The sequence below is a fragment of the Miniopterus schreibersii genome, assembly GCF_964146895.1.
Source record: "Miniopterus schreibersii genome assembly, chromosome: 11".
Lineage (NCBI taxonomy): Eukaryota > Metazoa > Chordata > Mammalia > Chiroptera > Miniopteridae > Miniopterus > Miniopterus schreibersii.
In genome coordinates, this window is record NC_138111.1 from 36,898,656 (window position 1) to 36,926,635 (window position 27,980).

At 39.7% G+C, this 27,980-nt stretch overlaps 1 protein-coding gene across 1 annotated transcript in view; it reads left to right on the plus strand.

The window, feature by feature from the left end:
- The window catches only part of TRPM6 (transient receptor potential cation channel subfamily M member 6), a 122,201-nt gene that overhangs the window by 89,591 nt on the left and 4,630 nt on the right, over positions 1–27,980 (plus strand). Inside the window, exons 26-37 of the mRNA XM_081150606.1 lie at positions 542–1,674; positions 2,058–2,170; positions 4,560–4,683; positions 6,711–6,802; positions 8,726–8,784; positions 10,360–10,385; positions 13,700–13,750; positions 15,229–15,294; positions 17,092–17,378; positions 17,649–17,731; positions 18,471–18,676; positions 25,166–25,217. Coding sequence (XP_081006732.1) covers positions 542–1,674; positions 2,058–2,170; positions 4,560–4,683; positions 6,711–6,802; positions 8,726–8,784; positions 10,360–10,385; positions 13,700–13,750; positions 15,229–15,294; positions 17,092–17,378; positions 17,649–17,731; positions 18,471–18,676; positions 25,166–25,217 — 2,292 coding nt within the window. The remainder of the gene's footprint in view (positions 1–541; positions 1,675–2,057; positions 2,171–4,559; positions 4,684–6,710; positions 6,803–8,725; positions 8,785–10,359; positions 10,386–13,699; positions 13,751–15,228; positions 15,295–17,091; positions 17,379–17,648; positions 17,732–18,470; positions 18,677–25,165; positions 25,218–27,980) is intronic.

Here is a 27,980-nt window from a genome sequence, read left to right on the forward strand (position 1 = left end):
CCTCTTAAAGTAGTCTTTGTTTGAAACTTGGGAAACCTATTTGAAATGTAGACTTAGAATTTTTTTTTAAGATATATAAAATATTTTTTTCTAGTTGCATATTTGATTATTGATGCTGTTCCTATCATTCTGGCTTCTTCCTCAGGATCTCCTTTCCTTACCAAAATAACATAGTGCTTGCCAGTAGGAGGTATCCAAATGTTTGTCATATAAATGAATGAATATATAAATGAATACAAGTGGAATGATTGGTGAGATGATTGAAAGGATAACTAGCAGGAAGCTGGAAATGTGGCTCTGAAATATTAGAACTAACAGCTAATGTAGATTTGTGGTTTTTCTGCATCGGGGTGATAGTGGGAATGACGGGTGGGTGAGATCACCTGGAATCAGAGACAGAAGATGGCAGAAGACACACCTAACTTTGGGAACAGCTTAGGCTGAGGGGACACCTAAGGATGGAAGAAGGACAGGGAGAGAATAAGGCAGATTCCCGTTGGCTTAACGTGTTTGTTGGTTTTCTTCCTCTCCTTATCGTTAGGGTCACGGAGATGTTCTTCCAACTGAAAGAAATGAATGAAAAGGTATCTTTTATAAAGGACTCCTTACTGTCTTTGGACAGCCAGGTGGGACACCTGCAGGACCTCTCTGCCCTGACAGTGGACACCCTAAATGTCCTTTCTGCTGTTGACACCTTACAAGAGGATGAGGCGCTCCTGGCCAACAGAAAGCTTCCGACTTGCAGAAAACCCCCCCACAGCTGGAGCAATGTCATCTGTGCAGAGGTTCTAAGCAGCATGGAGATGGCTGGGGAGAAGAAATACCAGTATTATAGCATGCCTCCTTCTTTGCTGCGGAGCCTGGCCGGAGGCCGGAATCCCCTAAGAGTGCAGAGGGGACCCCTTGTTGAGATTTCAGACAGTCAGAGAGAGACTTCAAATGTGAGAAATGACCAGGAAGAGCAAGAAACAGAAAATAGTATAGTTGCTTCTTGCCTTGACAAGCAGGCACACCCAAAGTATGGCCAATTTCTTCTGGTCCCTTCTTATCTAAAGCAAGTTCCTTTTTCTGCAGAAACTGACTTGCCTCTGTCCAGACCATCTGCGGAAGTGGCCGCAGGTGTGCTGGCACCTGAACAGGTCACCCAGAATGAAGTCCCTGTGCATCTGACGTGGCAGACCCCAGTTGTCTCAGCCCAGGCCTCAGTGGCTGAACACAAGGAGCAATATGAACCAATCGCTCAGATACCAGCCAGACAAGATAGGGGAGAGCAAGTTCTAACCACTTTGATTTGCACACCTGCATCCCTGAAAGTGACCTCCCCCCCTTCCCAAGCCGAGAGCATGCAAACTGGGGGTGGATATGTGAACTGGGCATTTTCAGAAGGTGATGAAACTGGTGTGTTTAGCATCGGGAAAAAATGGCAAACCTGCTTGGCCTCCACTAGTAATCATAACTCCAGCGAGAGTGGACAATGCCAGAGGCAGATCTGGGGCAGATCCCTCTCTGATAACTCAACAGGACTGGCCTGGAATAGTGATTGCTCAGAGGAGGGACCAAGACTTCAGCCCTACACATCCTTTTGGATCAGTCCTCTCCGCAGAGACAGGCCCCTCTTTCGGAGTCAGAGTTTGAGATTCCACAAGGAGAAGATGAAGACCTGTAAGATTAAAAGTAAGAAGTAAACCCTTTGAAAAAATTCTTTGCATTCCTGCTATTTTTAAAGTCTATGACTTTGAAAAAAAAATCTTTATTGATTTCAGAGAGAGGGAGAGAGAGATAGAAACATTAGAAATATTAATGATATGATGAGAGTCATTGATCGGCTGCCTCCTGCACACCCCCCACTGGGAATTGAGCCCGCAACCCGGGCATGCGCCCTGACCGGGAATCGAACCTCAATGTCCTGGATCCTAGGTCGATGCTGGGCCATGCCGGTCGGGCAAAAGTCTGACTTTTGCCTGGATTCTCATTCTCCCCATTCTCTCATCCTTTCAGTAAAACAAAATAGTTCCCCATACCATCGTAAACTTTCTCATGTAAACCATTTCTTACAGATCGCTCAAAGTCTTCAGAGATGGGGCAGTTGGCGTGGATCAAAGCAAAAGCGCTAACCAAGGACAGGAGATCGTCGAAGAAAAAGAAGGAAACACAGGGACTGCAGGTGCCAGTAAGTGTCATTTATGTTTTTGGCAATTGAGGTAGTGGCCACTCGTAGCTTGTTAGCTCTTTATCCTAAAGTGTCTTATACACAAAATTACCTTGTGGAGATATAAGTTTTACAAATTTAAGAGTCATTAGACTAGATGTGCCACACTTCATGTATCAGCTCACAAGTTGAAGGACATTTGTCTCATTTTCAGTTTTTGGCTGTTCCAAACAAAGCTGTTGTGAACATTTGTGCACAAATCTTTGTGGGGATATGAGTTTTAATTTCTTTCTGGTAAGTTATACATATATATACATATATATATCAGTAAGTTATATATATATACAGATATATACATATATGTATTTTTAATCTTCACCTGAGGATATTTTTCCATTGCTTTTCAGAGTGAGTGGAATGGGGGAGAGAGAAAGAGAGAGAGAGAAAAACATTGACGTGAGAGAGAGAGACATTGATTGGGTGCCTCCCATACGTGCCCCGACTGGGGCTGGGGATCGAGCCTGCATCTGAGGTGCGTGCCCTTGGCCAGAATCAATGCAGGACCCTTCAGTCCGAGGGCCGACGCTCTAACCACTGAGCAAACTGGCCAGGGCTCTGGTAATATTTAGGAGTAGAACGTCCGAGTCATATGGTAAACAGTTGTTTAATTTCAGAAGAAGCTTCCAAACTGCTTTCTAGAGTGATTGCATCCTTTTACGCTCCTGCCAGCTTGGGTAAGAGTTTCCAAGCATTGCAGCAGCCCACATCCTCACCAGTCCTTCGCGCTCAGCCCTTTCCGTTTTAGCTCCAGCGGGAAGCACAGCCCTCAGCCTTCCGTGAAGTGAGAAAGTGCACCCTGCGAGCCGGAGGGGAGCTGGCTTTTTTTGTCTCGTGATCAGTTCGGTTACAGTTTATCTGTTTTATTGATCTTTTCAAAGAGCCAACTCTTAGTTTCATTGATTTTTCTCTGGGTTCTATTGCATTGATTTCTGCTCTTTATTACTTTCTCTGTTCTGTTTACTTCGGGTTTAATTTTCTCTTTTTTTGTAGTTTGTTAAGGGAGAAACTTTGGTTATTGATTTGAGACTTTCTCCTTTTTCAAACACAGGCATTTAGTGCTATAAAATTCCTTATATTTCTTATAATCATTGTTTTGGCTATACCCTACAAATTCTGATGTAGCATGTTTTTATTTTCATTTAGTGAATCTTTTTATTTATTATTAGGAAGCCTTAGATCTGAATTAGCTGTTCTGCAGGACTTCACCTTTCATGGTTTTAATGCCCTGCTTCACTTTTCTATTCTACATATATATATTTCTCATATAATAATCCCAGTGCATTTTTTAGCATTATTTATAACTTTAATTGTTTTAAATTTTATTTTTCCATTACAGTTTAAATTCACTGTTATTTTGTATTAGTTTCAGGTGCACAGCACAGTGGTTAGACAATCATACTTTACAAAGTGCTCTCCCTGATATTTCCAGTACAACCTGGCACCCCACAAAGTTATTACAATATTATTGACTATATTTCCTACGTGTAGCTTTATATCCCTGTGATCTCAATGCATTTTTAAAAGCACTTCAGCTCTTTTTTAGAATGAGAAGCAGAAGCAAAGAGATAAATATTGAGAAAATGATGTGAAATCACCTTTTGGGAGAGAGATGTGGCTTGATAAAGAAGAATCAGGGAAAATGACACGAGTTGCTGAAATCCCATGAAATAATGAATTAAAGTAGATTTATTTTTTGAAATAGTTAAAAGTGGCCAGATTTCAGCTAAGAATTGCAACTGAGTTCAAGTACTAATAACTTGCATTTGTTTATTGCTTTGTAGCTTATCAGTTCATCCGTTTTCTTCTCTGCCTCTGGGAAGTACACAGGGCACCATTATTATCGGCTATCTATTATTTTAATGATAAAGGCAATGGGGCCCAAGTTCATGTAGCTTCTAAGTGACAGAGCTAGAATTTCAACACAAGTTCTTTTGGATCCAAGCTTTGTTTTGTTTTTCTTTATACCAGTGGTTCTTAAGTTGTGGTCTCCTATCAGCATGGAAACTTAATAGAGATTCCCATTTTCCCTCCCCCCGGACCTATTGAGTCACAGATCCTAGGGGTGGGACCCAGTGATCTGTGGCTTAACACAGTCCTGGGTGGTTCTGATGCACACTTAAGTTTGAGAAGCCCGACTGCCCACCCTGGTTCTCAATCAGGACTGCAATTAGCAGAGTCACGCGGCTCCTTGTGAACTGTCAGCGTGGGTGATGGGAGTTCAGAGCTTCCTAGTTATTCTAATGTGCAGCTATGTTAACAACCAGTGCTCTTCACCAGGGTCCCCCTATTAACGTAAGTCAGTGTTTTCAGATTAATCTCACTGTGTGCCAACGAGTGTCTTTCTTCCCAGGTCATTACAGTCAATGCCTGCTTTCACGGTGACCAATCGAATTCCGAGCCAGGAGAAAATAACATCCCAGAAGAAGAGGCGTGCAGCAAGAACTGGCTGACAGTGTCCCAATTTCGTCAGTTAAGTATGTAACAGTGTGCACTGTTGGACCCCAAAACCTCTGGTAGAGTCTCCTCAAGCCATGGTCTTTAGACCACGAGTGGTCCCTGATGTTCTTTCAAGTGGAGATGAGGGAATGAGAGGGCGGTAACACCCTTTTAAGAAAATACCTCTTTTCTGTTTTTAATTTTTATGAAAGGGACACAATTTCCATGGGTTTAATGAAATAGGTGTCAGAATCTAGAAAAGAAAAATTAAGATTTAGATAGTTGTTCTATTCAGAGTTGTTGAGCCTGACTCAGTGTTCGTTTAGTCTGATTTATGGGGTGTGTGTGTGTGTCTAATTTTATAGTCTTAAGGGTCATGTGACATTGATATGGACAGTTGCACAGTGCTCAGTGGATTGAGTTGTAGTTGTTTTTTTACTACTGTCCACAAATAATGCTTATTCTGTGGGCAAGTATCTTAAGCTTAATAATCATGGTGTGTGTGGAGGATAGAAGACGAGTCAACCAGCTAGGAATGAAGACTATGATCTAGGCATAGAATGTGAAATAAGCCTGGGTAGGTAAGATGAGGGCAGACTATGAACAGAATTAAGAGCAATGATCAGAACTTTGAACTTCTTGCATTAGGTAACAAGAGAATTTACTAATTCTTAAATTGAAGGGACTGTGTGATTAAAAACTCATGAAGATTTAAAATTATTTGAAATACCAAACTTAAGGTACAAATAGACATTGTTTTGAAATCCGTATTATGTATATATGATGTATTTTTGTAAATTATCTGATATTTATGTTATTATATATCATTCTTACTTAAATTATTGATTTTTTAAATTTTTTTAAAATTTATTTTATTGTTGCAGTATTATAGATGTCTCCCATTTCCCCCCCCATTTGCCCTTCTCCACCCATCTCCCACCCCACCCCAGGCCTTCACCTGGCTATCATCTGTGTTGGGTTATGCATATATGCATATAAATTCTTTTCCACTCTCCTTCCCGACATACCTCTGAGATTAAGTTATTTTTTAATTGAGGTATAGTTGACATGTAAGATTGTATTGGTTTTAGGTGTATAACACAGTGAGCTGAGAATTTTATTTTTCTGAAACCTGTCCAAGTTGAGTTAATTGAAAAAGAATTTAAAAATAAGTAAAAGTTTGAGGGTGGGCAGATGCCCTGTCAGGTAGCTCTCTTTAAATAAGAGTTCTGAGGAAATTAACAATGAAAAGGGAAAGTATATTTTTTAGCTTTTTCTATAGGTATTTTATTTTAATTATAGTACTCTGCTATCATTGCAGCCATAATTATCATAATTTTATGATATTACAAAAATATAATATATGGAATTTTGTGATTTTCTAATAGGTTTTTTGTACTTCTTGTATACTTTTTTTTTCTAGCACAAAATCATTAGGAAAAAAAGTACAACTTTTATCTTCTATGCTTAGTCAGGGACTCTTAATCAGTATTAGTCTCGGAATTAATCCCACTACTATGTACCTACCCTGTAGGTACCAGGCATAAAAAAATAACAATAACAATGGTGATTCTCATCATCCTTTTAAAGAAAGGTCTACAAATTAAACCCCTTTGCTGCCATTCCTTTCTATCTTTCTTTTGTCTTTTTTCTATTTCTTTTTCTTTTTTTTTTTTTTAAAGTAGCACACTATGATGCTTGATACAGTTGTTAAGGAAGGATTCCCAACAATTTGGAACTAAAATTTCACTTATTTTAAGTAAAGCCTGGATGGTAGGGTGCAAGGGAAGGTGGGTGTAAAAAAACATAGAGAGGCATTACTTTATAGGACAAGCTAATATTATAAATGTCAAAGTAACTATTGAAGAATAGAAATAGAGCATATAGCTTTCAATCACTTGAGCAAATTAGGGACAAAAGACCCTTGATAAAACTTACTCAAAAGAGAAAAACCCCAACTATATTCAAATTTAGATGAATACACTTTGTTCAGATCTTTCTATTTGAAAGCAACACATTTTCATGTATTCATGTATCCTCTAATTTTTTTCTTCTTTTTAACAAGATCTAGAACCTAATATACAGCAGAAAAAGAAAATGAAAGAAATCAAAGGACACCCTGTACAAGTCAGTGATTATCTAAAGCAGTCTCAAGAGGTAAAACCTTTCATTTGATACTTTATAAAAAAAAAAAAAAATTCATTCATACAACATAATTCCTTGACTGGGTCTGTTTCCTTTTTAAATATTTTTATTGATTTTGAGAGAGTGGAAGGGAGAGAGAGAGGGGGGGGGAGAGAGAGAGGGAGAGAGAGAGAGACACGTAGACAGGAGATGGAAACCTTGACCGGCCGCCTCCTGCATGCGCCCTCCGGGAATGAACCGATCCTTTCCGGTGCACTGGACGCAGCCCAACCAACTGAGCCACGCTGGCCAGGGCTGTTTTAGCTTTATGCCCCTTCATTGGCTTCTATGTATTACATTGAAATCTTTACTTTGAATAGTTGCTCACCCCCCCTCCCCTTTATGCTTTCCTTGCTCTTCTTTAGGCAATTTGTCTATTCACCCAATAATTTATCCTGCTCATTTCTGGCATGAAAGAGAAAGAAATCAGGGATTTTTGAAACTTTTCAAATATAGGAAAGCTGCCACGTGGAACTAAAGTAAGGTGTTTGCAATTCGCTTGAAGAGGTACAGCTAGAATCAACATACAGCAGCTAGTGGGAGACAGATTTCAGCCCAAAGGGAGGAGGAATTTTTAGCAAGTGGAGCTTTCTAAGGACAGAATGGTTTATTTCTGCAAGTGCTAAGTTCCCCACTGAGTGTGGTTAGTCAAACAGGCTGACAAACCTCTTTGCAGATGTGTCGGAGGGGAGCTGGGCATTGCAGGGTAAGGACCCTCCATGCTTCTCCAACACTGAGGCTCTCCTAGTTTGCAGTCTGCTTTTCTTGCCGTCTACAGAATGTGCCTGCTTTACTCCCCATGTGGGAAGTGTGATCTAGTTAGACTAACCCAAGAAGTCTAATTTTGGTTTGGTTTAAACATTATCCGTAACACGGGAACTATATACACGTTACCTGTATGAATATATTCTAACAGCCTCAGATATTCTTGTAGGAATGTAACCCGTGGAAGTTTTGATAGTAAAATGCAGCGTTGCTGGAAGGTAACTAACTGGAGGCAGGGACCTGATTGCGCTGTCAGATCCTGGCTCTCCCGCTTCCTAGGTTTCAAAGCTGTAGACATCAATTAACCTCTGAGCTTCAGGAGCTGTATCTCTAAAATGGGGCTAATGCCATTCTTATGAGATTATTGATAGTGGATGACAAAAATAACAACAATGAAAATGTCTAGAGTAGTGACTAGAGTGTCCTAAGTTTCAAGAAATAATAGTTGAATCTAAATAGGAACTAGAATGAGAGAGTTTCAGGGTAAAGTTATTCTCAATCAAGGGTGGGCAACCTTTTTTCTGTCAAGGGCCATTTGGATATAACATCACTCACTGGCCATACAAAATTATCAATTTAAAAATTAGCCAGCTATATTTGGTCAAACATTTAATTAACTCACTCCTAATGTGATGGCTGGAACGGCTTCTCTTTGGTGAGGCCTTGGCAGGGCCAGACCAAAGGATTTTGGGGGTCACATACGACCCACAAGCTGGACATTCCCCACCCCTGTTCTAAATAATCACCTTAAACAATAATCTGTTGACGATAGGACATAACGATGTAATGATTGATGTTTCCTATCAACGTTGACCTTCATTTGTTCTTAATTTTATATGTTCACTCTCATTTCTGTAAAAACCTTTATATATTACACTTTCTCTTTGCTGTCACCATAAAAGTAATTTCATTCTGTTAAAGTCCTTCAACTGATTGAGTTACTCAGATTTTGTGCTAACTTTATGCATCTTTCTAGCCTAGGTTTAGTATGTTAACTAAAAGAGAAATAAGGAGCTACAAGAAGGGGGAGGGGAGGACTATACCTTCCAAGGAGTGTATTTTGCAAACATGTTACTGGAAGCTTCGGTGGGAGAATGTTGGGTAAACATAATGACCTTCTCTTCTGCTCAGGATCTGAGTAAAAGCTCTTTGTGGAATTCCTGGAGCACCAACTTCAGTAGAAACTCCCTGTGAGTATTTCTAAATGTCTTTAGCATCTTTGGCTTCTGTTTCTATTTTTAACCTGATTGGGAACACATGCTTAATTTGGTCAGAAAAGGAGAAAAAATAGTGTTTGTCCAATGACAGTATTTTTCTTTTGTTAGCAAGAAATGAAAATCCTTTATTCTCCCAAGTTTTCTTGTTTCTGGCAACAAGATCTCATCTCAGTACCTTTAAGAATGTAATGTAGCACCTGCTTCTACAGCAAATTAACCATTTGTCTTTTCCATGTCAGGAAAGTGCACATGGAATAATGAATATTGTATCTTTTCTGACAGATAAGATTGTGAAATTTGTACGAAAGAGTAGAAATGAAGCTGTCTTGCCTAAAGAAAAGACTGAGACTAAAGACCTGATTATATATTTTTTTCTTTAGTCTTAAAAATAATTCTTGTTTACAATTTTTTCTTTTTGTTTATGAGGTTGACCTTTTTTATTTTTGGTTCTCATCAACACCCTAAGTGTTTGACAAGACAATAACTCTTTGAGAAGTATGGAGACAGAGAGAGAGAGAAAGGGAGCGAGACAGGCAGCTAGGAGATAGAGATCTCACATGGTTGCAGACCTGAGTATCCTGGAATTTTATTTGTTCAGAGAAATAAAATTTTAAAATCAAACGAGCAAAGATTATTCTATTTTGTTTGTAGTGTTTTCTGGACTTTTCTAGTTATATTATCACACTGACTGTTCATACAGCCATAGAAGCAGACTTCAGTGCCATCTATGCCACAAAGGGCCAGCTGGTACCAAGCAGGTGGAATGTGACTTTCAGTTTGCAGTCAGCTCCATCAGAGGTGACCTTTTTCACTGGAGCTCCCGTCGAGGTCTCTCTGTGCAAGCCGGCCTCTAGACTTAAAGCACATGTGACTTTCTTCTCCCAAAGGTTCAGTAGTTTGTGCTCATGCAGAGTAGTGGGTTATTGCAGCATGAAATTAAACAATAATTGTAATTGTACTTTTTCCCCCCAAGGACCTTAAATACTGGAGATATTCTTTGAATGCATTTACTCAGACTTGCCCATGGCCACTTGTGCACTTGAGCAGGGCAAGTAGCAATTTAAAGAGAACTAATTTCAGCCTGTGAACATTGAGGGGCCGTGTGGGCTAATGAAACTGATTTGTAGGCTTGTCTGGAGACATTCACAGACTCATTTGTAGGCATCTGCTTTGCATAGTTCAGGAACCCGTTAGTTCAGTTGATCCAGAACAACACAAACACAGTTAAATCTTATATATGTTGTGTGATTATATAGCTAATTAAAACCCAAAACCAACAACTGCTTTTCAGTTAGCTTGAGTGATACATAGCGGATAAGTTTCATGCATATCTGGTGCTCATTTTTCTATGAAAACAATTGTAAACAATTTCTCTATTGATAAAGATAGGGGTCAAAGGCTAACTGATACTTTTCTTTCAATGAACTATATACACACATACATGCATATATATAGGTATAGACTATTGTTGCTGTTTCACATCTTTTTCCCTTCTTTGTTCACTGAAAAGTGTGAAGCACTATCTCAACAACTTTAATTTTTCAACAGGTTGAGAAGTTCAACTGGAGTCAGCAGTAAGTTTTTATATTTAAACATTTTATTTTTATTTTTTCATCTTAGTAATAATAAGGTTTACTCTTCCGTTGATATTTTCGTAGTTTTTAAAACTACATAGTTTTATCTACTATGCAAAGTAGAAGGTTCAGCAGAAAAGTGGAAAGTTAATGTCTTTCTCCAGATAAATCAGGAGTGATGTCTGGTTTAAAATCTTTTGAGTTGTCTGTTTTTCACTGTGATTTTCCAGTTTTCTCTGTGAGTGAGGCTGTAACCACTGAGCTCATGCAGGCTGTTGAACCACTCTTACTGTCGCTTTTTCACATATTGCTCATTGAGAGCCATTCAGAAGATTATATGTGGATACCGTTTCCTGTATGTTTTCAGTAGGACTCTGACCCAATGGCTACATCAGGCTAAGTCATGTGAGACAAGTCCCTGGTGAAGCCACTCTCAGCAGCAAATCTTAAACTTTACCACACTGCGACCTCTTTTCCATATTCTTGACCCCTTGATGCAGATTGGGTACCTTTCTCTTCTACGTTCTTGTTTCACTCTAATTATTGGGGCTCACTACCCCCTTTGCAGTCCATTCCTTCTCTTCCACCTACAAACAAATTTAAGTCATTTTCTATACAAAATAAAAAAAAAAATAATCTTTTTCTTGATTTTACCTAGCTTTCAAACTGCCACATCTTTCCCTCACCTCCAGATTGACTGAGACAGTATTAAGATCTGCTCATGAGCTCAGGGCTCTATCCCCACTACTCTGCTGGAACTCCAGCTCTAACCGCTAGGTCACACGACCTCTTCTTAGTACTCATCAAACTTGTGGCATTTGACATTGGCCATTCTATCCGTTTTCTAAGTTTCCGCGAGGCTGTTCTTCCTGGCTGTTCTTCTCTTTCTTTGTTGACTGACCCTTGGTCTCTCTGACAGCCTCCCCTTCCTTCACCCAAGCTGGAAGTTTTAGGCGTGGACAGTGCCCTTCCCACACCACTGCTCTTAGCTGTCAGCTTCGCCTTCTGACCGTTACCTCCACCCTGTCTTTAGAAGCTGTCTGTTTTTGCTCTGCCCCACCACTCCTGCCTTCAAGCCTCCAACATTTTTTTTTTCCAAAATAAAAAGTGTGTACTTTCTTTTGCCCTTGATATTGTGTTAGCATTGTGGTTGTTTTCTCTCCCTTTCAACTTGCCCACGTTCCTGTCTTTCTGAGCGATAAGTCATCACTTATGTGGAAACCTTCACTGTCTTTCCCTTACCTACAGGGTAGGCTGCAGATTACTTAGTCTTTCTCGTGATCCTGACAGCCAGCCCCAGTCCAAACTTCCAGGCTCATGCTCATGAGCCCTTTCCTTCAATAATTCTGCTGTGCAGAATATGAGCACACACACCTATGAACACCTCCATGTGGTGTCTCGAAGGCACCTCACAAAATGTTCCCCCTTTTTCCTCCAGCTGAGGAAATGGCAATTCCATCCATCTAATTGCTGAGGCCAAAGTCTTGTAATCATACTTATCTCCCATTTTCTCACATCTCCAGGTCTAACCCATTGTAAGTCCTTCAAAATATATCAAGAATCCGATCACATTGCTACCTCTACATACCATTCTTCATCTCTTCCCTGGATTACAGGATGGCCTCCGAACCAATGCTCTCTGTCTGTTTCCAGAGAGCAGCCAGAATAACCCTTCTAAACTGCAAGTCAAATCGAGTCCCTCTTTTTTTCACGTGGTGTTTCATCTCACCCTGTAAAAGCAAAATCCAAACAGTCTACAAGGGTCTGTTGATCTGTTCCCCCTCCTCCAACTCTCCAACCTCATTTCTTCTCAGCACAGTCCACTGTGGCTAACCCTCCTCAACACAGCAGCATGGGCCTGCCTCAGGGCATTTGCACTTGCTGTGACCTCTGCCTGGAATGCTTTTCATTTATCCAAATAATTCTCCTCCTCTCTTTCCTTTAGGTCTATGCTCAAATTTCACCTTATCAAAGAGGCCTACGTAAAATAGTAAAATCCCTATCACCCACACTTCCTAACCCTTTTAACTTGATATATATGTAATACACTATATACATTATATGTTTACTTATTTGTTTATTTTCTATTTCCCTTTACTAGGATGTAGCTAGAGACTTTATCTGTGTTCATTAATACTATTTCTCTTGAGCATAGACCAGTGTCTGGTCATAGTAAGTGTCCAATAAATATGTATTGAATCAATGCAGACGAGCTCTCATAGCTCCTTGAGTGGTAAAGCCGGGATTGAAACTCAGCTTTATCAGACTTAGATGCCCGTGCTCCTTAAAGTATTTCACATTTTTTGCCTATGAAAGTTCCATAAGCTGCTGTATACACTTCTGTTGTATAACTTAGCAAACTGTATTGTGATTATAGTCACCATGTCTTTCTCTAGGGTGGGAGACACATCTTGTTCACATCCGTCACACCTAGCATGATCTGTAGTGGGAACTGAATATATATTTTTAAAATTATTATTATTAAATGAACTTGGAAAGAAAGTCTGTTCTGCTGATGCTACTTTTTACCAAGCACCCCCAAAGGAGGGGATTTTTGTTCCCTTCCTTACCCAGCAACAAGGAGCCGAGGGATCTATGAAACTGGGCTCATTAGGCTGCTGCTCTTAGGTATACAGCAGTTACCACCATGAGACTGGGGTTCTTCACTTTAATTTTGATTTTATGAAATGGCAAAACTGTTGTAAAGGATTTCTCCGGAGCCTTGTAATTTAGAACTTGAGCGCGGAATGGAGAACCAGTTAAAGTTGCGGGAGGTCTTCCCAGCACACAGTCCTTCTGTAACCAAACAGATCCCCGGTGTCGTATTCTCCACCCACTCCTTTGTTTCTGGTGCATAGCTCTTAATGCATTTTCATCATTTGTTGTCATTTTAGGTCAGTGAAGTAGTCCGCTAATAACTTGATATTAATAATGTCTTTATATGGGTACTGCATCTTGGTGGGGAGCTCAGAGAATTGTGCTTCTGGGATGTCGTGAAGTGTGATGGGCAGCTGAGTGCCTTCTGCGACCCAGAGGTGTAATTGGTTCAGAGGAAATAGATCTTTGAGGCTAATATTACCTGTCTTTCTTCAATTCCCTATATAAATATGTTTGGAGATATTGCATTGATGATTGGAAGCTGTCAGGATACCATGCACAATAATGCTGTTAAAGGATATTAGGCAATCTTTTTCGAATACTGAGAAGCCATTCTGATTAACCTGCTCAATAATAACTTTGAAGGCAATATATTCAGGAGCATGTATTTATCTCCAGCCAAGTAATTAAAATGCCAATCTTCTCTATAATTTCAGAAATCTCAGCCTCCTTAAAAAGCCCTCAAGAGCCTCACCATCATTATTCAGGTAAGATGCATGTGCACATAGACATGTCAACTGAGCTAAACACCTGTGATTCTGCATTTGTAAACAGAAACGTTGATGAATTCCTAGCATCGGTATGGCTCTCAACTTGAAAAGTTGTTGTTTGCTCTGATGAGAAGAACATTTATATTTTTACCTTGCCATTGACTTGGGAAGACAAGATGTAAGAGAATTTGTATTTTAAAAAAAGTTTGTATTGGCAGGCTCATATTGTGAAGGGGAAAGATGACCTTGAGATTGACAGATTCCTTACATGCTCAAAGCCAGCCTAAAGGCAGAGATCTCTAAATTTTGGATTAGGGAAGAGATAGGCCTGAGACTAGTTCTTTGAGGGGGGTTTTGTACCCTCACCGGGCCCTCAGTGAACGTGACCACTGAATGAATGCCAACCCCACAGAGTAAGTTTAACAAACACACTTTACAAGGATGTTATTAAACAAGGTCATCAAGGGTCTTGACTCTTAAGGAACATAACTTCACAGAGCTTCAGTTGTCTTTCTTTCAAAGTGGGAGTCATTGTCCTGGCCCTTCCCGAGGAACAGTCTGCCAATGGGCTAGTTGGGAATTAAGAAGGAAACACTGAAATGCAAAGCAATGTTAACAACCAGTGGGACTTGTGCCATTGGGTGGTCTTTTGGGCATCATTGCTTGCAGCATTGGGTGAGATAATAATACACAGGCAAGCTTTTTACACAATCTAAAGCTTGGTACATGAGTAAGAGTTTAATAGTGTGGTAATTACCATTATTACTATTACTATGTCAAGGCCTTGTGTTTGGGGTCCAGTAACAGCCTGTCTTGCCCCGAATTCTCCTCTTTGGTGAATAGTGCTTTAGTGGATTCCAGACTCCACATTCCAGGCTCTTATAGCTGGTCTTTCAGCTCAGCTCTAATCCATTATTTTGACTCTAGCTGTCAACTTAAAAAAGTCTCTGGTGAGGAATGCCGTAACTCATATTAACTCTGATCTGTTAGGATACAGCTCTTAACAGGAAAATGCAGATCACTTGCTTCTAATTAAAATTGGTCTCCAGCTCTCTTTGGGAAAAGAGGTGAACTGTGCAAAGTCAACAGTAGATGTCCCCACAGTCCACCGTGCATTAGATTTGCTTTGGAAAAGAAAAACCAGGGAATAAAAATCACAGATTAAAATGTACTTTAAAAGAAAGTTTCATGTATATCTGAACAGGTATGTGATTTGGTATGCAGGAGGGTGGAGGGGATAGCTCTACCTCAGACCATGTTATATAATCTCATATCATCTGTTCCTAAGATGGGGATATCCTGTTTAAGGCATACTTTATTTTAAGTACTGTATAATATTTTTGATAGAGGTAAAAATTAGGAGTCTTTGAAATGAAGTATTTTGGTATTATATGAATATATTGATGTGGGGAGGCTCGCTGTGGATTCAGCCCACTGATGCATACTTAAAACAGTAAGTCTGTCTTTGTTTGCAGCCATTGAAAGGAACAATTTAATGAGGCTTTCTCAGACTATACCATTTACACCCATCCAACTGTTTGGTAAGTGCCATTTCTACCTTCTTGAGGCTGTGCCAAGGGTGGAGGCATAATGTATGAGTAAATCAAAGGGGAAACCATTTTGCATCACTTAAGATGAAAAGTTTGTTTTGCCAGTGGTTGTAGTTTAGTGAGATTCATTTCCTAAAACAGAAACTCTTGTTAAGCGCCTGGCTGGCATCTAGGGTCAAACTCTAATGCCATGGGGATGGGACCTCTAATGAGCAGCAGTTGGGGGAAAAAGCAGTAATGTTGCACCTGGCACTCACTGATTTAAGGCTGGAAGCAAGTAGGAAAGAAAAGAACCAACCAACCATGTATAATAAACACAGAAGAAAGCGATAAATGTCAATACAGTAAAAGTTAACAGGCATCTGAAGAGAAATGCTTTGTATATTGTGCTTTGTTTTATTTTGTGTAGACTAATTGCTCTTAGTTCAGAGAGCAAATGTCATTTTTAAAGGCTAGAGTAGTAAAGAAAAACAAGCTCACGTTAGCCAAGGCTACCAGAGTTTCTCTGCCCGGCCATTTGGCAATGCAAAGGTCCCCACACTGTCCTAGATCCTGATTCTCCTCACACTCCCTGCATGGGGACAGATCAGGTGGCTTCTGATTGTTGATGCAGATGCCTTCTCCTTCCCCTTGGCTCCATGGGTGGTTTTGCAACTCAGTAACTCTGCTCTAAATTCTTTAGGTATTTAGAATTCCAGAGAGATGTTCAGTGGCATTTATCTTAGCACCAAGAATAAATATTTGAAAATATGTTACTAAGCACTTACTAGACATGTTTTTTAGTAAGCAGTTCAGTGCAAGAGTGAGCAAATAGATTCCTCTCTTGGTTAACTAGTTATAGTGTTCACAAAAAAATGCCATTAGGAGCAGAGGTGAAAGGAGAAAATGAAACACAAGTTGGGCAGAAGTGTATAGAATATGCTCCTTCTGTTATGAAGCATTGAACATTGCAGTTAGGTGGGATCTAGACTGCGTAAGAATTGTTCCCTGTTCAGCAGGCTAAAAGTGGAAGCTGTATAGCAGTTAAAGAGCATTTTGTGTCTAAATTTAAGTGAGATTGAGTTTGTATGTGAGGCTCTGATTTACATTAGACAGGTTAATATAGTTAATCTTTACAATCCAAAGAGGTGTTACATTCACTCCCATTTTACTGATAAAGTAAGTAAGGCTTTAAGTAACCTGTTCAAAAGCACAATGGACGGAGGGAGAGTCTCTGGTGTATGACCTTAATCCTGTCTAATTAAACTGGGTTAAACCAGGCATTGTCAACGGGGGTGAGATCACCCCCGAGGGAGCAAAAACATCCATTCCCTTTTATGTATAAAGCACAGATATACAGTATATCTTTGGTATTAAAATGTCATGGGAGGGGCAATTAGGAAAAATGTCTAATGATGCCCATAAGGGGGATGATAATGAAAAACACGGGGTTAAGCTGTCTCTTTAGAAGGATTTGTCTTTACTGCTTTGATTTTGGTTACGTATCCTCACTACTTGGGTTTTGTTTTTGTCCGGCGGTAGTCTACAATAAGAACAACTTAATTATTGTATATCATCTGGTGCTTTGTCCCTTCTCCCCCTCTCCCTCTTTACTGGACAATACATAGCATAACAGCATGGCTGGATCCATGTCTTTATTTTCTGCTAGTTCCTGTGAAGGTGAAATTCTCACTCTTCTCTGAGCATTGGGGAAACTGATCTGATTCGGAGTTGATATTTAGGATGTCCCTCGTGTCACAGACATGAGATCTTGCTGAATTCCTCCCCTACACTTACTTCTCTTTGCAGCCGGAGAAGAAGTGACTGTCTACAGGCTGGAGGAGAGTTCCCCTTTGAATCTTGATAGGAGCATGTCTTCTTGGTCCAAGCGCGGGAGAACTGCAATTATCCAGGTGCTGTCCCGAGAGGAGATGGACGGCGGCCTCCGCAAGGCCATGCGAGTCATCAGTACCTGGTCTGAGGATGACATTCTCAAGCCAGGGCAGGTTTTCATTGTGAAGTCCTTTCTTCCTGAGGTTGTGCAGACGTGGCACAAAATCTTCCAGGAGAGTACTGTGCTTCACCTTTGCCTCAGGGTAAGTCAGAGCCCCAGAGCCCAGATGGATGGGTCAAAGAAAGGAGATCGAAGGCCATTATCTTCAACCCAAAGGATAGCCTATTCTTTTTGGAGGTGGTGGTATTTTGTTATTTTTGTTGTGTAGAGCTTTTGCTTTTGGAGTGGGGAGTGGTGGGATTCTAATAAGGCTGAACATTACACTTAGAAGGCCTCTAGTAATTCTATGATCATTAATTAGTAGGCATGTGAGAGTAAACCAATATTTTTATCAATGCTCTCTATTTTGTAGGAAATTCAACAACAAAGAGCTGCTCAAAAACTAATCTATACCTTCAACCAAGTGAAACCACGAACCATTCCCTATGCACCAAGGTGAGGAAATATTGGCACCCTGGCCCTTCATGTTAAGTAGGAATTTCTATCAATTCTTCTCAGCCCTCTTAGCCATGAGGAATACAAGACCCATGGGGAAGTTCCCCAAGACTTTATTGTTGGGCTCTTCTTTCCATAGTTCTAGAGACTGGTAAGAAGAGCATTAGACATCCCAGGGATACTGAAATCACTGCACTTACGTGAGTGGAAAAAAGTTCTCACAGAGGCCATGACTGACCTCTCTATGTGAAACAGGCAGATCCTGGGTGTGGTTACTAATGTCCAGGGACATTATGGCAGAAAAACATTTCTATTTTAAGCATAGTTTCTTTCCCTGATATCGTACAGAAATTAGGAACTTTTTAAGAATGAACTCTTATTATGTTCACTTGAGTGTCTCCATACACTTGCTTTCATCTAGCAAGACAGATCATAATTCAGTGCTCAATCTTACAGTAAAGTTTTATTGTTTCATTTACAAGGAATGTTATAGCACATGGCAAGGAAAGTTGAGTTTGGTACTCATAAAGGAGTTGGAAAGTTTCCTCAAAGAGAAGGGAGGTGGGTAAGCATGGGACTCCCCAACCCCACCTTTGCATTCCATAGAAAGGCAGGGGCATGCTCACTGAGGCTGCATCGGACCAGAGTTAGGCACTCTCCCCCTCTGCTGACTGTTAATAATGTAAGTCCCACCTTGGCTGCCTTGTGAGGAATTATGGCCTCTTTTTTCTCCTCATAGGTTCCTAGAAGTTTTCTTAATCTACTATCATTCCGCCAACCAATGGTTCACCATTGAGAAGTATATGATGGGGGAGTTCCAGAAGTACAACAACAACAACGGTGATGAAATTGCCCCCAGCAACACCTTGGAGGAGCTGATGCTGGCTTTTTCTCACTGGACCTATGAGTACACTCGGGGAGAACTGCTGGTTTTAGATTTGCAAGGTGACTGATAGCCTAGGACTTAATACAACAAGCATGAGGCAAAGGTCAAGAAATACTGACCAGGGGTCGCTTTCTCCTTGTCATGGTTACCTACATTTGACCTCAGCTCTTTCTTTACTCAAAGCCATGGTTCAAGTCTTTCAGTGGGTTGTTCCATGGCATTCCTTTTTTTCTTTTTTTTTAAATTTGAAAACTGAAAGATGGTATTTGTTTTCTGATTTATTTATTATTTGTGAAACTGTCCTAAGTAGGACTAACCAGACAGGTGTCCCAAGAGATCTTGCAAGAACTGGGGTGGGTGATATATAGAGTTGTTCTATCTAGTTTTGAAGGGAGGTGGGGCCATTTATTTCAGACATTGTACAGTGATGATCACGAGCACCTACTATGTTGTTTTCCACTGAGATCAAGGGAAAAATACAGGCAGATGATTAGTGGCCTAAAATTTAAAGACAACTAAAACTTTGATCTAAACGGAGATTGACTTTTTACACCAAATGTTCCAATTTTATGGCTTTACCTTGGACTTATGTTCACAACAAAATGTAGGCATGCACCTGTAACACACAGGAAAGTTTAATTTCTTAACATTTTTCACAATTTTGAGGTCATTGCTTTAGCAATTTGTAATTTAGCTTGCTCTCTTTTCTGTGGGCCTTGATATGACAGTTCACAAAAGTACAGACTCAGTCTGAGAAGGCGCAGTGCACTCTTATTTAATGGAAGGAAGCCTTTGATCAGTGCATCTCCCCTCTATCAACACCTCACATGTGACTTATAATCCTGCAGCATGAAACAGAGTGTCTCTAGCAGGCTTTCCTTGAGGGGACAGAATGAAATATATATTAAGGTCAAAGTTTAGTCCCTGGGCTCACTGACTGGGGCTTTGGTTTTAACTAAGGGATTTAGCCCAAGAAGTTTCATAGGAGTTATATCATTTAATCCCAGAAGCAGCACCTCAAGGTAGATATTATTGGGAATTTAGGCACAGAAAATTTAAATAACTTGCCCAGGGTTGCACAGCTATTTAATGACAGACTTAAGTTGGTTAGACCATCTGTTCTTTCCTTAATCACGCTGTGGTTCATTTAAACAGATTGGGCCTTTTTCTTGTTTTCTCTGACTTTCCCACCTGTCCAGTCCTGGGATTCTGTGCCGAAAGCCAGGCTTGCAGACTGGGGAGAGTCGAGATGGGCAATCCTGGGGCATTGTTAGCAATGTCTAGTAAGACTGCAAAGCCGGTTTGATTAAAATTTGTGCCAAGTGCTCAAGGAGTGTATCTACTTTTTAAACTACACATAAGTCCTTCTCTCCTTTCAGATCTGTGCTGTTCACAGGTTATACTTCTAACCCTCAAACACAATATTTTAGGAAACAGTGTAAACACAGTTAAAACAGTCAAGAAGGTTCATCTTTTAAACCAGTAAGTACATGACCCATGTAAACCCAGCATGTGGATGCCCAAGGCATCTGCTTTTGTAGCTTATGTTGGGGAGAGGTTGATGGTTTTCATCTGCACTTGAGTGTCTGTGCTTTGAGTTTTGGGTGGAGTTGTTTAAAAAGAAAGAAAAAAAAGAAACAAAAACAAAAAAACAACCAAAGAAAAACTTTAAGGAATTAATGATGACTCTTATTGTGTTTTGTATTCCACTTGAATAGGTTTTTGTTTAATGATGTTTCTGTTTGGGGATTTTTATGTCTCTTAGTAATCCAAAGTGACATTAAACAGAACAAATGTCATATTGGTCATCTTGGGGGAAAAAGGAATTAACTTTATTCTTTTACTGGGCAATTATGTGACTTGCAGAAATAGGCCACACCAAATAAACTATGTCAAAACACTGACCTTCAAAGAAGGGAAGAGAGGACATCATAGAGAGAGTGTGAAGACATTGAGATTCTTATTGGAGAGTTTTGGCCAGTTGGTTAGGCCTGAATTTATAGAAGAACACGAATCCTATAACAGTAATTATAAGCAGTTATATTACTAGTACCACTAGCTAACATTTACTAAGTACTTATTTTGCTCTAGACATTTGGCTAAAGGCTTATGCATTATCATATTTAATCCAAACCAGGTTGGAAAGGAAAAAGGGGAAGAGCTTAATGTTTTCTTAAAGTGTCTTAATGGTTTTGAGTTCAGTCGTGTTGATCAGTATTTCCCGTCTTTGGGGAGATGACATGTATCATCTGGATGGTAGGGAACGGCGAGTGAGAGGCCGATGGCAGCAGTTAGGAGGAGGAGCTCGGGGTTGCGGCAGTGCTGGCGACTGACCCCTGGCTTTACCGCGAGTTAGCTGCGTGATCAGAGGGTGACCACTTGAGCCCCACCTTCCTTCATTTGTAATTGAGGAAAATAATATGCAGTTAATTCCTAAGATTGTTAAGGGGTTGACATGAGACAAGCTCCTGACACATAGGAAGCCCTCTGTAAGTGTTGTTAGTATTAATCTCTGCGTGGCTCTTGCAAATGGAAGTTAATCTTCAGCTGTGAGTAGTCTGTTCTTAGCTATGTGGGACTGCAGAGAGACCCCAGCTTCGGTCTCTGCAGAGTGAAGCCCCGATCAGCTTGCTGTGGCTTCTTATTGCTTTGAGGGAAAGAAGGAATGAGGTACATTCTGGCAGTTTATTTTTTTCTTCCCCTCTCTCCTTCCTTCCAAGGGATTGCCAGTAATTAACCCAGGAGCTGCCACACCAGGCCAGGGGGCTAAATTCTAAAGAGAGGCTTGATCAGTTTCCAGTCTTGTAATTATACTGTAGTTTTTATTCTCTTTCCATTTAAAAATCCTACATGCGAGGGCCTGAATCATCATCATTACACTTGAAATCCTACTTTTAATTCCCTGCAATGGGAATGAGAAACAATTGCATTTCAAATTACAGTGGTCGGAGCAATTTTTAAAAGCTCATTATATTTTTCAAAGAACTTTTGAAGATATTAGATTTTTTTTTTTCATTGGACAAGGCAGTTTCCAGAATAAGTCCACATTAGCATCAACATCATCATCATGAAATTCTGCTGCTACAAAGATGGTAACTTCTTTCCACAAATGTAAAGGTTCCCTGATGTGTCCCACGGTAGTTGGGATCAGAATATAAGTTTCTGGGTTTCTCATGAGGACAGACTGCATGCTACCTTATACATGTGCACTTACCCTATTGAAGCTGGTAAAGAGATATCATTGGGATTTTTAAATATGAAATGTCTTGTTTTCTCCCGTGTTTTCAAATATCTAGGAGACTATGTGGGTAGGATGGGCACCTATGCTAATTTTCCTTCTGGGAAATTCCTGTGTAGTTGGAAGAGCAGGGGAGGCGGTGTTGGTGCAGAGTGTGTGTAGCATGAGCGGTTATCTGGGCTTCCCTTTATCAGGCACTGCGATGCCCTGTCTGCCATTTGACGGCCTCCCAAATATATTTAATAGTTAAGCTCTGAACTGTCAGGTTGAGTTTGGGGAAACAACATTTTGTGGATATCAAACCCTCATTTTTATAGGGGAATTTATTCACTAAAAACCACAGTACTTTAGGGAAATGAGATAATCAGAACTTGGCAGTGGTTAAAAAATAGAATTTTACTTCACCAGAGGTCTTTATAGAATTAAGATAATAAAAATAGCAGTTGACATTTTTAGTGCCCTCTGGGTCAGACAAATTTGCTAAGCAGTTTGTATACAATAGTTCATTTAATCTTCTCAGTGACCCTGTAAGATAAGGCTCTTTATTACTCACACTTTCAGGTGACGAAACCGAGATTCAGAGAGATTAACAGTGGCGGGCAGGTCACCCACTAGAAAGTGATGGGGTTGTGAGTGGAACCCAGGTCCTTTGACCTTCTGCCTGTGTAACCAGCAACAAGATTTGATGTAAACAAGAGCTGATATGATTTTGATAGACTAGTTTTCCCTGTAAAGCTTCCCTTTTTTCAACTGCTATGACCTCTTTAGGCACTGTGAGTATTCCCAGCTTAAATTTACGGTTTACTCAGGCATCAGCCTAAAGCCGTCATCAGCGCTAGAATTTTCAGGCTCAGAGTTAGGTCTGAGCTTTAACATGTAAAGGATTTGCAGCCTTCAGCCTCTCTACTGGTGGTACTTGGGATATCAGTCTGTCTGTCTTTCTGCTTATTTACTACGTAGTTCAAAAAGCACGGTCTCTCTAGGCTGTTCCTTCTTATGCCTGTAATAAGAAAAGTATAAAGAGCCCAGACTCTCCCTATGACTTTTACTTTTAAAAAGATAAATGATGACAAAAGCACATTTTGCACACTTGCCCTGAAGCCTGTGTTTCAGCCTTATTTTCTCTTTCCCTAGTCAAAATCAGTGTACAGAGATTCTATGACTGCATCTAAAACGTCCCTGTACAGAATTTAGAGGGTCTGTGAACTCTGATGAAAAACAAATCATACCTTTATTTTCAGTAACCTATCGCTGAAATTCATCATTTTCCTCAATTATAATGGAGACCACAGACCTCAGTGGTATTAGCAGTACCTGTGACTGTTGGCAGGAGCAGTTATAGACATTAACATGACACATGTGTTGGCAGATATCTCAAAATACTGTTCTATTTATTGTCGGATGGTGTGACAATTATTAGACTTCTGCTAGATTCTGTTACTTAAAAATTAATAAAGAAACACATGTATTGCAATACAATAACTTAAAAAAAATATTTTAGTAACTGTATTTCAGTATCATTGGTTTCCTTTGTAATCCTATAGATTTAAATTAGGCATTTTGAAACATTACTCTGAGAAGGGGATCCCCTAGCTTTATCAGACTAACAGAGAGTCATAGCTCAAAAAAGGTAAAAACCCCTACCTAAGCAGGTTATTTTCCTAACGCAGTCAGTTTTTTAGGGAAAAGCTCTGTAAACTCTAAGGATTGTATTTTTCTTTTTTTAATTTTTTATTCATTGATAAATATTTTTAAATAAAATTTACTCAAAGCACAAAACATTAACAATGAATTATGGAGTTTATACCATGTGTAGAAATAAACTATGATAATAATAGCACAACTTCCAGAAGGGAGCAAATGGAAGTAAACTGTTGAAGAATCAGCATTATGCATAAGTGGAAAAATATTGCTGGAAGGATGACTGTAAGTTAAAAAGACATAAATGCAGCGGTAGCCAATAAAATAAAACAAATAACAGGCAAATGCTTGGTATAAAGTAAAATCTAAAAAATACACAGTAATTCAAAAGAAAGCAGAAAAAAGAAAAAAATGAACAAAGAGCATATGGGATAAATAGAAAACTAATTTTAAAATGATAAACTGAAACCTGATTATATTGATAAATACATTAAATGTACATGGTATTAATATATCCATAAAATGAACTGACATAGTCTTTTAGAAAAACAAGACTTGTCTCTCTCTCTCTCTATATATATGTATATATATATGTATATATATATAATTTTTTTATGAAAGGTTTAGCATATAGTAAAACATAGAGAACATAGCAAAAATCTTTTAAAAAATACCCATAAGTTTTATAATAGTTAAAAATAACTTTTCCACAAAGCTGGTGTCTTCCAAGCACAGAGAAGCAGTGCTGACTAGAGGAGGATCCTGAACAGCGCGGCGCATTCACCTGTCTGACCCGCTCGCTGTGAAACATCACCGTGGTGGAAATGTGCCTCCTCACCGCTTGTGTTTTATAGCAGAGATTCCCTTTGGGTGTTGGTCCTTGTTTTGATAAATGTTAGCTTTAAAATACACTTAGTTATCCTTTTATGCACTGGTGTCATTTTCTAAAGGGTACCTTATTGAAGATTTCTATCTTCAGGAACGTGCACACAGCATTAAGCATACACCCCAAAGAATGTTAACAACGGAACACATGTGTAACCAGCACCCAAATCAAGAACTTGGGGGTGCTTGTATCCTACTGTGTTTAGATGCTAGATATAGCATTGGCTGGGTGTCTTTGATGCATCAGAGGCTGTAGCTGCGGGGCCACACAGCGCCTTGCACCTGGCCCAGCACAGGTGGGAGGGGACAAGCGCTGGCTCAGCTTCAATCCTGTTATCACCACCGTGAACAGTGTAACCCTGACAAATTGCCTCATCTCTTTGAATATCAATGTACTCATTGGTAAAATGAGGATATGAGGATGCTAATACTCTTCTTTTATGATTGCTAAGAATTAGAGAAAATAAAATTAGAATGTCTGGTACATACATGCAATACATGAGTGATGGTGCTACTATCAGTGACTGTGAACACACCACTAAAACATTCACTTGCAGCCTAAAAGTTGTTTATAGCATAAGAGGAAGTTGTAGGAGACTGCATTAACTAAAATTTTCCAACATGCCTACACAATTTTTATAGTACAGTTAATTCACATGCTGTTTAATTTATTACTGGGTAGATAGATGTTTAAAGAAAGAAATTAAACTTCGATTATTATTTTCAGGAAATCTGAAAAAATGAAATTCCCATTTGCTAAATGAATTTTCTTTCTTCTTTGGAGGTGTTGGAGAAAATTTGACAGATCCATCTGTTATAAAACCTGAAGACAAACAGTAAGTTAATTTATGATATTTTTTAGAAAATTGCATTTAACACACTGTACATGGTTTTTTAAAAATAATTTTTAAGCATGTATATTTCTTGCCTCGATCCTAGAAAGGTTTTGAGGCAGCTTTTATCTATATATCTATATCCATATCCATATCTTTATTCTCTATATTTTATATAGAGAGAATATATATATATATCCAACTACAATACAAGAAAATACAAGGAGATTTAAAATATAATAAGATTTTAAAGAAAGCATAGATTAAGAAATGGGAGCAAAAAGAAAATAAGGAACTAGCATAAGATTAACTCTGGAGTTAAGTTAGTGTGCATAAATGGAAATTAGAAGGACCAATGCAGCAGCCAGAACTTTGTTGCAAATTTGACTGTTTTCTAGTGGCCCAGACAAAAGGGAAATATGGCTTAGTGCAGCCTCTATATGCTTTGACATGAAGAAATTAATGTCGTGGGAGGAGTTTCCTCTGTTGTCCCCACAATGGAGTCATTGCATCTTATCGTGGGCAGCGTCTTCCACCACAGGCCTATAAAGTGAAAGCTGAGGGCATAAAGTGCGATCAATACTAATGGCAAATCTGTGAGGGGCCAGAACAATGGAGCTTAAATATGGAGCATCGTATTGTCTGTTAATTAAAGGCCAAAGTTTAAATTCTCTGGAGGGATGAGTCATCTGCCTGTCCTTTGAATCCCATGGCATTTTATCCACTAAGCAGACTTTTGGGAAGGCGGCAGTGGAGGATCTGAGGCTGTGTTCTTCTGTGAAAGGTGGGGTAGAAAGAGAGAAGTGATGGTGTTGATTAAAGACTGATCAATATGGCAGGCGACAGTGGTTCTCAAACACGAGCTTTCATCATAATCACCAGGAGAACCTGTTAAAACACAGATTGCTGCCTCCAGCCTCCCCAGCCCATTTTCTGATTCAATGGGTTGGGGGTGGGGCCAAAAAATTTAACAAATTCCCAGATGATTCTGATGCTGCTGCTGACCCGAGACTACGCTTGAGAACTGCCAGCATACGACATTTTTATTCCTTAGTTTTCCTAAGTGTCTATAATTGGCTCTGGGTTGTAAAATATATACATATATAAAATAACTGCGATATTCTTATATAATAAAATTTGAAAATTTTACTTTCCCTCCCATGGGACTCATACTGTAAATATTTACTGCTTTAATGCTCTCTTCTTTTACGGAGTGATCTAATCTAAATATGGTCTCATCTGTAACCTTCTATCCAAAGAGGCCCACCTAAACGTATTAGCTATTTCTGTGTGCCAGGTGAGAGCTAGAGAAGATATAGGTGAGCCATGCCACTCCTATGCTTCCAATTCCTATGCTATTTGACCATGCAGTTCATGTTGTGACTTTTAGGGTACTGATCGATAAAGGCTTTGTTATTTTTCACTTTAGCAGAGCTAAAGTGTTTTTAGCTAAGAATAATATTTCCTCAGTGGCCCTACGTGCCCAAGGGTTTGTAGTAGGAACCTGGCGCTATAAGTACTTTCTTTATAACCTGGCAGTGAAAAAATTTTGCAAATATCACGAACCAAGTTTATGTACACCCTATCATTCATTAAATTTTGACCTTTGTATATGTCGTTTAATATGACCTGAATATTCCTACCTTTTAGAATTCTAGGATTACATTATCCCACTTGACAGTGGAGTGTTTAATTGCATTCTATAGGCCAGTAGGTCTCAATTTCTATTAAGGTCATCTAGGAAAATTTAAAAAATAAGCTGTTCAGCATTGGCATCAAATCAGAATCTCTGAGGAGAGGGCCCTGATGTCTGTATTTTTTAAAAGTTCCTTATGTGATTCTAATGGACAACCAGGGTTGGGAACCTCTGTCTATGGCATATTTTATTTTTTATGACTTGAGGATAGAAACTCTGGACACTGATAGGGTGATCATTGCAGCATGCCTGGCTTTGTGGGGTCACCTAATTTTGGGCACAATTGGTCTTCATGGTGAAGATAACTAGAAGTACTATCTTCTTGCAATGGTGGCAGATTGCATCTATTAGTTCAACAAGGCTCACATTTTGGACGCCTTCTCTGTGTTAATAAACCTTTGCTGCACCAAGCACGGGCCATGGACCAATACCAGCGGCATCATCTGGGAGCTTGTGAGAGATGCAGAATCTCAAGATTCAGGAGCCCTCCCTAGAGCTCCTGAATCGGAATCTGAATTTTCACAAGCTCCTAAGCTGATCTGCAGTAACTTAGAGTTTGAGAAGCACTGGCTTAAGCAAGTGCCTTCACATGTTGCTTACTTTTCCCTTAACAACAACATCAGAGGTGAGCATCTTCAATCCCAATAGTAACTTGCCTACTGGAAGGAGGGGTCCATGAAAGAGAAGATGTTTTTGTGGTGCCAATTCTGATATTGTCTCTGCTGCCTGCTGCCCCTTGACTGTCCTGGCCTCTTGCCGGTGAAGACAAATCATTAGGCCTTCTGTCCCAAATCCCCCCTGGCCACTTTTGGTTCCTCAGGTCATGGCCTCAGTGGAGGCTGTGCCAGGTGTTGGTAGTTTGGGATTGTATCTTCTCACTTACTGCCGTGATGGTTTGGGGCATTTGACACGTCTGGAATGATGATATCGATGAGATGTTCTTTAGTAAATCTGTGTATACATGGCACTAATTAGCATTTCCTCCCATATGGAAACAAGCTACCACTTGCTTTTCCTGTGTGGTGAGAAATCTGGAAAACAGCTGTATTTATTTATCGTCTATCATCTAT